A 14,298-nucleotide genomic window follows, 5' to 3' on the forward strand; every position below is an offset into this window, starting at 1 on the left:
CCGACAGCATGGCGCGGTAGCCGAGCGACTAACAATGTGAGCTTCCGATCCAAAATCCTTGGTTCGAATCACAAGAAAAAATTTTTTTTATACAGTTATTTTATTTTATTTTATGATATGTTTATGAGGAGCTTTTTTTCATGGCAGAAATACCCTCGGTGTTTTGCCATTGCCTGCTGAGGGGTGAGCGCTATTAGAAAAATAGTTTTCCTTAATTTTGGTGTTTTCACCGAGATTCGAACTGACGTTCTCTCTGTGAATTCTGAATAGTAGTCACGCACCAACCCATTCGGCTACGGCGTTTGTTTAATTTTACTGATGCAAAAATGGGGGAAAATATTTCAATAAAGTTTCCTTACTCTTTGCACATTTTCCAAAGGTGACGGAGAACTAAAAAAAAAAGTCGATTTTCAAACAAATACGAGTGCATATGTGTAATTGTGTTTGAGTTTTGGTCACGCCCCAGCAAAACCTGCGTGCATATGTGTTTGTAACATTCAAAAAAATGTAATTGTGTTAGAGTTTCGGTCACGCAGGTTTTGCTGGGGACGCTCATAATAGCAACCGAGTGTGTATTTTTATATTCGTAAATATTTTCATTTTTAAATATTTACCGCAGTTATGCCGAAAAATAATGCAGAAAAGTATCGTGAATATCGACAGAAAAAAAATCAATAAATAGCATCACGGAATTCATTTACGAAAATTTAATAAAGTATGCACCAGAAGTATCGCGGATACTTAAAAAAGATTACGATAAAGTTCCAATGATTTTAAGTGGCGATTTTAACGTAAATTTTGCATTGAACACAGCGGTTCCTTTAATTGGCTTTCTCAATACAACATTCAATTTAAAAATGTGTAACAATCGCACTGAATCGACAACACGATCAAAAACAACAATTGACGCGGTATTTCAAAGATATGTTGACAACATCGAAACCAAAGCATTTGTATCATATTTTAGCTATCATAAGCCACTCGTATCATTTGTTGAAATTGAAAACATTGAGGATGAATAATAATAAAATGAAGAAAATAAAATATGAACTTTATAGCAATATTATAATGAACCTATAATTATCCCGCCCCTAATGCTGCTTTCGTCTCATTCTCTCTCAGTTTGTTTTACGGAAGGTTTCACTTCTATCGCGTCTAACCGTTAGACTGGTATTTTTTTTATCACACATCACCTTTACTCTTATTAAGCAGGATTTTGAAAAAAATTTAAATCCGACTTCAACCCCTTAATTCGCGGAAGATGCACCTCAAAGAGAATAGCGGTCCCTGTAGGTCCCTCCATTTATCGAAAAACATCAAGACGCACACCACAAATACGAGAAAGGACTCTGCCAAACACCTAACAGAAGTGTACGCGCCAATTATTTATTTATTTTTAACCGCCGAAGACGAATCATCCTTCACCGAGACAATGCGGGCTCTCACGTACCGGCGCACTCAAGACAGTTTTTGAGCACTCAAAAGATCGAATTAATTGGCGCCTAATGATTTCTTTTTGTTCCCAAATGTCAAAAATAAAACGCGAGGTCTACATTTCTCAACGCCTGAAGGAGCTTTTGAAGCCTTTAAAGAGCTCCGAGTGGCAAAAGTGCTTTGAAAATTGGTTCAAGCGAATACAGAAGAGGAATCTTTTGAAAGACAAGGGGAATCTTTTGAAAAACAATAAAGCCATTTTTATTATTATCCCACTGCACTTTCATTATTGCGCGCAAAATATTACATAAAAGGCACTTATTTGATTTATTTGCTAAAATAATGCCATAGAGGTTGGTTTTTATGGTTGCATGGGTTTATGTATGTGCGTACATACATATTTTTCTTATAGCAATTCAGCAATCAATGTTTTGTTTCACTTTCAAAATATCAAAGTAATAAAAAAAAAATTTTGTGAAATTTCACTTCAATTGCTGATTCGCACTGTGTTGGAATTGTCGAATAGCCGCTGTTGCAACATTCTTAGCGGGCGTACAATTTTCAGCAACTTCTCCATTTGGGTGCACATGCACATTTATATGTACTCCTATTTAAAATATTTTATTTATTGCGAACGCATTCCAGTTTTAATTGACCCAATTTTTTGGTTTTGTTTGTTTTTTTATACTTTTTGTGCTACGAACTTCTTCAATAAAACAAACTGGCGGAAAGTCGTTTCGTTTTGGCGGAAAGTCGAAAGTCAGCGAATAATATAGTATACGAGTATAAATATGCATTCAGGCACATTTTTGTGTGCTTATGTTGAAAATTTGTATACCCTTTTGCTTATAATTGCAAAAATAATAATAACAGGGCAATTCCATGACAAGTGAGCCAAGTATTTTGATCTTCGATTTAACCGAAAATTGCTTTATTTCTAGGTACAGCGAACCAGTCAAAATTCAGTGCAAAATACTGTTCCAGGGAAGCCTAGCATACGTACTCGTATATGACGACCGTTCAATCGAACGATCGACGAGTCGATCGAATTGTTGGTACGATTAGTAAGCTGATGCACAGTATTTTTATTATATACTTGAAAAGTTAGTGGATTTCCACCATAAAACCTTCAGGGATTACTACGCAAAGTTTCAGCTAATAATAAGAAAAAATATATACCAAAAAGTTTGAAGGGATTTTGTTTTACACAAATTAAAAAAAAATGTGTCCAAAAAATTTCGAAAAAAATTGTTTTTAAAAAAAGTGTGTGTTATCCCAAAAAAAAAAAAATATTACAAGAAATATCGAAGATATTTTAGTTTAAAAACTCAATGCCAATAATTTTCAATATTAAATAAATCTTAAAATTATTACATTTTTTCAGCTCATTTCTTATGCATACTCAAGTCTTCAAATAAATACATTTTCAGTAAAATTTAAGACTAAGACTTTGGTAATCGGTTACTAGTTCGAACCATCTGCCAACAACTTTAAAATTGTTAATTTTACTCACCTATAAACGAATGGACCCACTTCCGTCAACCTCGGTTTTTCTCCACTCAGGAAACCCTCTGGATTTGTGACATTATATATATAAACTTTAGTTAGACGTACGACGCCTGGCCGCTGCCAGTAATGAAAACTTAACGTATCATTCCATAGCCTTAAATTCTACAAAAAAAAGAGAAATAATAATAAATAAGTAAAAAATATTTAAAGTTTGGCTAGATTTTTTAAGTATCAGCTTTGAATGGTCACCTTTAATATAAAATAATCCAGCCATGGAATTGATGATAGCATAATTCCTATAATTAATGTTACTATTCCAATAATTATCACAGCTAGTCTATCTGAAAAAGAGAGAAAAATAAAAAATATGTTAATGGGGTGAGCGAAAGAAGTGGTTTAATTATGAGGAAGAGAATAGGAATAAAATAAAATAAATCAAATAAATAAAATATTTTTTAATTATCATTAATAGACAATTTTAAGTGCCCTAGAGAAGTTTGAGCAAACACTTAATATAATTTGTCCTTTCGGCCCTTTTGTGACACATACGCCCCGGTAGAAGTTTTCTCACATCTAAAATGGATATTTAAATTGGAGTTGGATAAAGTACGCGCCGTCAGATATCTTTAGGTGAAAACAACGTTAAAGCAACCTAATTTCAAAAGGTTCATGCGGAAAAATTCCACTCAAGCCTCTCAGTTCTCTTTGAAAGTGGCAGAGATAGGATCTCTTGCTAGTTATTTATGAGTATTCTAGTAATAAAGTACATATACAAGGTGGCGCAAAATTAATCACCCTATCCGATGACTTATAGTTTTTGCACATGACGTCATACTTCAATCATATTTGACACTTGAGAACTGACAGCTGCATTATACTATAAACAATGGAGCAATGGAGCGGGCAAAGTTCAGAATAAAGACTTTCATGCATCACTCATCTAGCAATGTTATTAAAAAAAAGTTGATCATAACACCTATGGTAGTGTTTTCAACTCGAAAAAGTATTTCATCAATCGATATAATTGGATAAGTCAATTGGTCCTGTAGGATTTTCTGTCCTGCAGGGGAAATCCTCCACCAATGCTTTGGTTCCAAAATTAAAAAGTATTTGAAACCAAATCACTTTCTGAAAGCAAACAAAGTTGTGGAATGTTGTAGTACAGAACCTATTCTAAGAAGGAGCCCAACTTTTTGTAAATAAAATATATGATATAACTTATGGCACCATCTTTTGGAAAATGCTTTAGTTCCAGCATCGCTATACTCTGAAAATTATTACAATTGGTTTTAAGTAATTTTAGATTTTGCCTAATTTTTGTTGTATGAGTTTCAAGTAAACTTATTTTTCTTCTTAATTTTCGCAATAGCCTCTTAAACGATTCTGGCCGAGTTTAACAAAGCGCGCCAGTCGTTTCTCTCTCGTACACACCAAGTGAAGCCAAACTTACGAATGGCAAAAGCGATTTCAGTTGGGCGGAAAAACCCTTAGTGACGAAGAAAGATCAGTCTATCCATAGAGTGAATTATTCCTTAAGAACATCGAAAAAGCGCGAAATTTCTTTAATATACAAAACAAACAAAAAACAGAAGATCAGTGGAAATCATTGAAGTGGAATTGAGGACAACTACAACGAAATTGGTTAATAGTGGCTAGTGAATTTCAGACAAACAAAAATCACAAATTTCACATTCTGAGGCTATTATCTATTCATGAAACCGCATTTGACGATAAAATAAAAGTGTATTTAACGGATTAAAGTTCTTTAAGCCGTTGTGATCAAGTTAAAAAAAATAAGAAAGAAATAAAAAAAATAGAAAGAAAAGAAAGAAAAAGAAAGCTGTTTACAGAGCAAATAAATTGTATCAGCAAGTTGACGAAACGGCCTTAAAGTGAGAAATTCAGAAGTCTCAGAATAAACTCGCACAGATTCGTTGCTATTTCCTTAAATTTAACCAAATTCTTTTCCACCTGATCTTTCTAATGCACAGGTACCCTGGTACCGCATTGAATATTTTCAGAGCCCGAGGGTTTGTATCCATGCTCACTATATAATCTAGCCAACGGAGCCGTTGGATCTTCATTCGCTGCACTATGCCAATGTCGTGGTAAAGTTCATGCCGCTCATTGTGTCATCGCCTGCGATATTCTGCTAACCTGCAAAGGCCATAAAATCTTCCGCAGAATCTTTCTCTCAAACACACCTAGGGGCGCCTAGTCGGATGTTGTCATCGTCCACGCTTCTGCGCCATACAATAGGACGGGCATGATGAAAGTCTTATAAAATGTTTTTTTGCTCGTTCGAAGTTGGATGGTTCTATGTGTAGAAGAAGAACAAACTCGCACAGATTCGTTGCTATTTCCTTAAATTTAAACAGTGTTGGAAATTTCCGTGCTAAAATTATTTCCGTAATTTCAATTTACGTACTAAAGTTTAGGCTAACTCGCACACAGCTTAAATTTTTTAAAATTAATCTTCTTCGTTGTCCTTTTTATTTTCGATTTTTTGTATGATGTAAAATGCAGCAAATAAGTTTGCAACACTACTTTTAAAGTAATAAATCTTAACAGCAATGAAAAAAGAGTCCAGTATAACAAGCGATAGGAGAGAATTGAGAATTGAGAAAGAGCAACGGTGCTCGCCGAAGCATTCAGTGCGAACTGACACCATTAGTCTGGTCCTGCATTGGTCTTAAACTAGTCCCATTCACTACAGACACCTTTACACTTTTCGATACCTAAACAATTGCCTGCTTTATGTGTTTTGCATTGAGTAAACTGAGAACGGATGTCGCACATCGATTGCATTCACAAGTTTGCCGACGACAGCCACGAAGTGTTAATTGGAAGTGACGAAAACAATAACAAAGTGAGTAGGTGCAGAATGTACTTTAATATCAGTAGGTATGTGTGTATATGTGTGCATAAGTATAAACAATGTTATATTATGTGCAGGTATACATAAAAATTGTTATTGCAAAGATAGGCGATGCTGTGCTGTGCCGTTGGGAAACATTGGGAATTCCTGTTTACCGTTGTGTACTTTTGTGTAATCCGATATGAACGTATTAAAGTGCTTTAATGCCCTGTTGATTGCGTAATCAATGGAGTTGTGCCAGTTTCGACAACTCACCCCAAGGACTGTCCAATAGCCTTGAGATGAGTGAAGTGTGTCGAAATCTGCCAAAATTCAAACAGCAACTGATTTCATGTAAGTGATTGGCGATTGATTTAAATTACTATGCATTTATGGATACTTATTGATGTTTATATACCTATACGAGAGTGCTTCGCCTTGAACGGTATGTAATAAATAAAGGGTGTTATTAGTGTTAACAGGAGTTATTGGTGAATGGATTGCGCTATCGAGAGATGATTAACGAAATTGGGTGGAATTGATCTGGACAACGTTCATTTTCAACAAGACGGCGCTCGTGCGACACGGAAAAGTTTCCGGATCGTGTTATCTCTCGCAGAGGTGATCACAATTGGCCACCGAGATCTTGCGATTTAACACTTTGTGACTTTTTTCATTGGGGCCACGTGAAGGAGAAGGTCTACGACAACAGCCCAGGGTCGATTCAAGACCTCAAAGATGGGATTCGTGAGCCTATCGAGAACATAGGGCAGCCACTTTGCAATTCGGTTATGGAAAATTTCATGATGGTCATTTGCCTGATGTTATATTAAAAAATAGCATTTTTCTTTGAATATCAAAATAACACCTCTGTTTGGAAAACCCTATATATAATATTGTTAAGAATTTGTATGCTTCATATTTTTGGTCACTTACTATATACAGGGTGTCCGGTGGCAGAATTAGGTCTCAAATTTAAAGTTTCTCTTTAACCATTGAGCGTGTGAGCGGAGAGGGGACCGCATTAGCTTCATTATTCGTGCGAGTTGTTTAGTGAGGATGTCGCAATGGACGGGTGAACAACGTGTTTTCGTAATCGAAGCGTATTTCAAGGGCAATGATTCGTGTCGAACTGCTCATCACAGATTTTTTTCACGATATAATATTCGACGTTTGCGTGATGCCACAAGTGAAGATTTGATGTTTTAATGGGTGGGAATGTTCTGGGCAACAAGTTCGGTGGCAAATAGCCTACTGACGGGCTCAGTCGGATATCGATGAAAATGAAAACATTGAACTCGTCGCAACTGGTTTGCCCTATAATCCGCGTTAGTCCCTGTGTAGGAGGGACTTGCAAAACTTATTGGGCGGGAAATATTGAGGAAGGGTTTTCACGATTGAAATCGTATAGCACTTAAGCCAAACGATTACAATTTGCGTAAACATTTCTGCGAGACAATATTGAAGCGATTTCATACGGTAAACACTAAATTTTGGAGTGATGAAGCCCATTTTAAATTAAATGGATGTGTAAAAAGCAAAATTGCCGTTTTTGGTCACCTAAAAGACAGACTCCACTACTAAAACATCAACAAGTTCCTCACAGTCCCAAATAAACGTTTTCGTGTGCATTGTCAGGCAACAATTAAAACTTTGTTTTGAAAATCGTCGAGGGCAATCAATTTTTGTGGACGGTGTTTTCTATCGGCGAATGCTGCACGATTATTTTTTGCCAGTATGAGAAAACATTCGCCCTTCAGTATACAAACAGGGTTTCTGCAAGATGGCGCAACGCCGGATACAGCCAGAGAGACCTTGATTTCTTCGCTAAAGAACTAATAAGTGACTTAGGTGACAAACTTTGGCCATCCAGGTTGCCCGATCTTAACTGTATTAACTTCTTTCTGTGGGAGTACCTCAAAGGTAAAGTCTATGAAACATAACCAGTCCCCAACTCATCACTAACAGAAAATAGTGTTCGCGAGATTAATGGCATCCCGACATCACTTCTCCAGCGAGTGGCACGGAGTAAGGAGGACAGAATCCAAGAGTGGAAACGACTTAATGGTCAACATTTAAAGGAGATTTAAGAGGAAAAATAAATTCCCTCGTTTCCTCTTTTCATTACTAATTATTTTTTAATTCAGCTTTTAATTCGAAATTGTGCCAGCGCTCACCCTGTATTTCAATACCGTTTTTACGTTAATGAATGAAAAAATTCACGTTTCAAGAAATAATAATTAAAGAAATTCTATATTTTCTACGCCAATTGTTTACTACCTTTAGCATTTTATTCATTTGTTCTTACCCAATGACCAAATTTTCAACTGTACCAACTTTGCGGACAGATTTGTATGGAGCACAAAGGATTCTGCACAGGTCGGACAAGAGATGACATCCACCCAAACGTTTGCATTCTTATAATGCTGGGCTAACTCTTTCCGTTGTGTTTGCTGATGTGATTGTTTTTGTTGCTTCGCTTCAGCACCTTTGGCGCAGAGGCTGTAAATGTAACGCAGCAACGAACGCATGGCTCCGAACTGCACTGTTTTGTTGCGACGTAGAATCATCACGCACTACTATTCAAAATCACAATAACTTCCTTGTTTTAAGGTTACAAAAAAAAAAAAAAAAAATGACTGATAATAATCGTTTGTCGATTTGCATGTGTATAACGGCTCAATCAATTGGGATAGATAAATAAATACAATCAATCAATTGTCGTCCATCTCACTAGCATCGCAATTGTGGCTCGTAACGGTTAGTTAAAGATTGTCAACATGCAACGCGTGCAGCAACGCGCACATCTCTCAAGTAGTAAGTTCGAAGAAACGGTGAATTAATTTGATTAAGTATTTAAATATGGGTTTTCAATAAATATGCAAATGTCAATTAAATATTTGTAGTCAGAAAATTATATGATATCCATTCGATTTATTCAATTATATTGACTTTCAATATTTAGTTTTTTTAATATCTAATTATTTATTATTTTAAATGGATTTTATGGAGAAATCAACCAGCGAACTTTCGACTCATGAAGTTGGTGAGTAAATACGACAGTGAACACTTTCTTCGCTTCAGTCTTAGTGCCTTATTTGCATAGGCCATTTTGTTTACGTGAGTGTACAGGGTCTTTCAAGCTCAGATTTATTTTTTAATTTCAAATCCAACACATACTTTCAGTGTTTCTTGTATCTTTAGTACTCTAGCAAAGATGGTCTTTATTCTTATTCTTCTCCTTATTAATTTCGAGTTTAACAAAGTGCCGAGCTTAACAACTCTAGTGAAGTCAAGTTCTTCTCCACCTGATCTTTCTAACGCAGAGGAAGCTTTTCTCCATCAGCTGGTACCGCATCGAATATTTTCAGAGCCCAGGGGTTTGTATCTATTCGGTCGACGTGACCCAGCCAACGAAGCCGCTGGACGTCTATTCACTGCGCTATGTCTATGTCGCCGTAAAGTTCATACAGGTCATTGTCCCATCGCCTGCGATACTCGCCATCGCTAAAATGCAAAGGTCCAAAAATCGTCTCTCAAACACACCAAGGGACGCCTAGTCGGATGTTGTCATCGTCCACGCTTCTGCGCCATAGGATAGGACGGGCATGACGAAAGCCTCATAAAGTGTTTTTTTGCTCGTTCGAAGTTGGATGGTTCTATGTGTAGAAGTCCATGCAAGTGGAGAGAGTCCCTGATTTCCATTCACAATTCTTCTTCATATGGTCCAAGTAGTTCACAACTTCCGGGCTTCGCCCAAGTATCCTCCGGATAGTTTTTTGAAAATCCGCTTGAGAGTGAGCCAATGTGAGAATGCGAAGAAACCAAGGATGTCTAGTTGAGCGCTGGGTTTGGGACCCGTCTCGTAAAAATCCTCCCTCAATGAAAAACAGACTGCCTTTATTAAGTCTTATTTAAGACACATTGCAATTGCAACAACAAGTTCATGCAAGTTAGCTCTGAAAACGAAGTCACAGGACTACTGACGGAAAACTGTCTCACTCTACATCACGCAGCCAAAATGGCACAACTCCAGAGCGATCCGTATAACACAAGCAACGAAGCGAATGGTAGGGGTACTTTGGAACACCTACTTTACCACTGCCCTGCTCTCTGTAGGACTCGACAAATGTGCCCAAGATCAACATATTTTTCATCTTTCAAGGTTATTGCTGACGAAACTCTGAACGGCTTGTTAAAACTCGCGAAGACGTGCATCAAGAATTACCTGAAATAATAATTCGACTCCAAATACTTAGCACTGGTAACACAATGGACCATAGGGGCCTAAGTGAGGTCCTTTTACAGATCAGCCAGCACTACCTAACCTAACCTATATCGCAATCAGTTGAGGGTAGGCGTATTTTCAGCTCTTTTTCAATGTTGTCTCTCACAGCTTTCTTCGATACTTTGAACTGCACTGCCCGAACGAACACTTACTGGTGCTTTTATGTTTTGTTCTGTCCTCAAAATTTTTTGTGCATTGTTGGGCAATAATAATGATCGAAAATATGCATAATTCGGCAAAAATTATAATTTTCATAAATTCCCAATTTCCGTTATGGATTTTAATAATTTTTGTATGCTTCTCGTGCGAAATCTTATTTACATATATTAGTAAAATTGAGATTTTCGTGTAGCTATTTCTGAAATAGGCTCCATCGAACTGTGATAGTTGTTCTAAAATAAAATGTTGCTTAAAAAGAAACTCAAACTTGAAAGACCCTACACAATGCAACACCTTTTCGAGTTCACTTGCGATTGCATTTTTCACTTTTGCAGTCTTTTTCAGTTTTTGGGGTCAACATTTTGTATATTCAGCTTTATTTCGACAAAATAAAAGAGGTATTCTTGTTTATAAGTGAAAAAAATGCAAAGTTAACATTTTAGCCAGTTAAATGGGATATTTCACGCTAAACATGCACTCTTATGAAAATTAAATAAACCTTTGAATTTTTGTATTTTTGAAATTGAATTTCGTATGTAATTAATCATACTCGTGTGCAAGTAGAAAATATCGACGCTATGGAAATTTAATTAAGTTTGGCGAGAATTATAAACTTCTTACCGTCCAGTACCGCTCAATCCATTCATAGCGAAACTACTAGATAAAATCATTGCAAAAACATAACATTGCAAAAAAAATTACATACACCCAAACCAGCTGGGATTTAAAAGAGAAAATGAGTTTCTGACTGTCTGTATACGCAGAATATCTTATCACTGAACCCCTCTAAAAAAAGACACACACATCCATTATTTTCCTCGCCTTTTCGAAGGCTTTCGATAGGATTGGAGGGCATGAAATAATCGACCGATTGCAAACGTGAAAAACCGTACCTACGAGTATAATAACCAATTAGGTTGCTACCTTCAAGACAAACCGAAGCTCGCACGCACTTTTTAATGAGAACTCCCAAGAATTTCGCCGATTTCCGTCACCTTATATCTAATAACGTAAAACAAACTCGCTAAACAATCGAAATTGAAAAAAGAATTAACTTCATATGCCAGCCTAACACAACGCTATGACCTGAACATAGTCTCGAAACTTGCCCTTCTCTAGCACAACTGCGAAGATAAATTTTTATTAAAGACAAACCATCTCACCTCCTCTCCAACCCGAATTTAGAAAATATCGACAACTGAGTATTTGACTATGAGAAAGCTCTGTTCAAAGTGAGTGCCGCGTTTTCTCACTGTTGACCAAAAACAAGATAACGCACCGCGCACAAGTCAATCAAAACAATGGTAAAACTGCATGAATTGAACTTCGAATCGCTCCCACACCGCCGTATTCGCCAGATTCAGCTTCCAGCGACTACTAACTGTTCGCAGACCTAAAAAATATACTTGTCGGTAAGAAATATCGCTCGAATGCTAAGGTTATCGCTGAAACTGAGGCCTGTTTTAAGGCAAGTTACTTTTGTAACTCAGTAGAGTTGCATTTAAACACATCCTTTACCACAACTCCAACGAGAGAAGATTCTCGGGATAATGGGGTAATGGGCAATAGAAGCGGAATCAGTATCTATACTGATGGTTCCAAGCTAAATGATCAAGTAGGCGGAGGCCTTCATTCTGAAGGAATGAATGCCAACATTTCATTCCGGTTACCGGATCACTGTAGTGTATTTCAAGCTGAAATTCTGGTTATCAGGGAAGTCCTGCTAGCGATAAATAAAAGTGTCCTCACCACAAGAGACATAAACATATATTCAGATAGCTTATCGGCCCTGAAAGCTTTAAAATCGCCTAATATTAACTCGAAGACAGTAAAAGAATGTATCGACGTTTTGACAGAACTATCACAGTACTTTGTAATAAACCTGCATAGAAGGCAACTGCAAAGCAGATGAACAAGCGAGACATACCTTTAGCAACTTGTAAGATGCTTACAGACAAACACACTATCAGAGCTGCCAACAGGCTACGGACTATTTTAGGAAAAAAGTTCGCTGAATAACTTGGCAGAAGTAGCCAATATAAAAATAATAAATCTTGTTAGATTTATTAAAGCCACTGGTTGGTTCAATGAGGACAATGTAGAGTAGGAGTGGACAGCCCTGGTGGTATCACAATGGGCCTACAGCAGGCCTAGGTGTGCCAACCGACAACCACTATACCTACCTACCTATATACCTAAGACAACCAAGAAATCATTCTACGAAAGTGGTATTGAATGAACGAATCAATGAAAGATAAATGACTTAAAAAAATGAATAAGGCTAATTTTAAACAAAAAAGCGTGTTTTCTTTGTTACGCCCGGGATTTTTCAGCCCATGTGTTATTTGCGGTAAAGTATACCAAGTGTGCCAGCTTAAAAACTACCTCGCTTCGATTTTCATGAAATGTAGTGAATTTTATCTCCGACGAGCTAGCGTAAGATATAGAGCTTCCAAATTCTGATTTTCTTTGTGTAACACTTTATTCTTTAGATTGAAGGTTAAACCAAAGTCAATGAAACAAAAAATATTTCTATAGCATTTTTCCCGCTATTTTCGATAAAACGTTAAAAAAAGGTGCAACATTATTTTGGTTAATAAATTAAAAAAAAAATATTTTTAAATTTTTTGTTTTTCCATGTTCACTCCTCTCGGGAGCATAGGGCCTCGGCAAGACTCTTCCATCGTACATGGTTATGTGCTGTTGTTTGCGCTCTGTCCCATGAGACTTCGGCATCTGTTAGCTCGCGCAGCATCGACCTTCTCGAAGTGTTTTTTGGTCGACCTCTGGTCCCTTGCGGGTTCCAGTCCAGTGCCATTCTCGTGATTTGTTTAAGGATGGGCCCCTCGTTCGTTAATCTCCACAGTGCGTCGTTACTAATGGTGTTTGGCCCGAATATTCAGCAGATGATGCGGCGGCATTTATTGATGACGGATTGTAGCCTTTGAGTGATGTTGTTTTTAAATTATTTCCACTAAACAAATCAAGAATTTTGCGATGTGTTGTTCTAAGGGATTGACGGTTTTCATAGTAAATTTTAATAGTTTTAAGGCGTTGTTCTATCGTGTAAAATTGTTCCTCTGTCTCTTGGACAAATGCCAAAGATGTTGAGTAGATATTTGTGGAAGATTTGTGAAGTAACAATAAAACAAAAACAATTTAATTACTCAACGAAAAGTTCATCGAAAGACGAAGGTTAAGGAAAGCTGAGCTTTTCTTGTTATTTACATGAATAATATTCGAGCAGAAACAGCATAGTTTTTCGTAAAACTCAATCAAGCTTAAGAAGAAGTTCGCACATCGCACATCCAACTCCTATCTGTTTCTTAACCCCAAAACTCTCGTTTCAAAAGACAAAATTTCACTCCCAATGAAATTCTCTATGTCGTAAAGCAACTAAGTTAGAAGGTAAATCGAAGCACTCTTCTAATGTCAAAGCACAATTTGGCTATAATTTAAGAAAGTTGTGTAGATTCTCAGTATGCCAGAAGTGTATGTGTGTGTGTTTAAAAATGTTATTATTGTGGACCAAAGATCAAAGCAAGCAGCTAAGAGACCAATAACCGCAAACGATAAACTGTGTCACAAATGTTAAAATTAATTATTTTTCACGCAACGCGCAAACAGCAGCCAGCAGCCGGCCCAACAGCGAAACCACTCAACAAAAAAATCGGCGCGCGATCAGTATTGACCTTGAATTTGCGAAAGCTTTTTATTTGCATGTTTTACCTCTTTTCTTGCGCATTACAACGCAAAGCGACACAATATGGCATTTGTGGTTGTGGTTGTTGTTATTGTCATATTGTCATTAAACGCTTGCGTCAACGCTGCCCAACTAAGCCACTATTGTTATTGTTTTTCTTGTTGCTGTAGATGGCAAAACACAAACGTTAATGTGGTAAATTCGGTAATCGCTTCAACAACGCCGATTTAGCCGGTCATCTGGCTCGCTTGTGGAGCAGTGAAAGTTGCGTAAATATTTAAAAATGCTCAATAAAACCGAACCGAGACTTTATAGGCAACATCTTCAAGGTCAAGGGAATTCCACAGT

The 14,298-nt window shown here is 37.0% G+C and overlaps 1 protein-coding gene across 3 annotated transcripts in view; it reads right to left on the reverse strand.

The window, feature by feature from the left end:
- Window positions 1-14,298, reverse strand: part of LOC129240279 (lysosome membrane protein 2) — a 109,143-nt gene that overhangs the window by 12,456 nt on the left and 82,389 nt on the right. For 2 of the 3 annotated variants that reach the window (XM_054875977.1, XM_054875978.1), the window contains exons 3-4: window positions 3,193-3,284; window positions 2,948-3,105 (exon numbers count right to left, since the gene is read on the reverse strand). In XM_054875977.1, the coding sequence (XP_054731952.1) occupies window positions 2,948-3,105; window positions 3,193-3,284 (250 nt within the window). Of the gene's footprint in view, window positions 1-2,947; window positions 3,106-3,192; window positions 3,285-8,108; window positions 8,685-14,298 lie in introns of those variants that run through there. The other variant, XM_054875976.1, reaches the window with a different exon arrangement.

This window comes from Anastrepha obliqua, chromosome 3, assembly GCF_027943255.1.
Source record: "Anastrepha obliqua isolate idAnaObli1 chromosome 3, idAnaObli1_1.0, whole genome shotgun sequence".
Lineage (NCBI taxonomy): Eukaryota > Metazoa > Arthropoda > Insecta > Diptera > Tephritidae > Anastrepha > Anastrepha obliqua.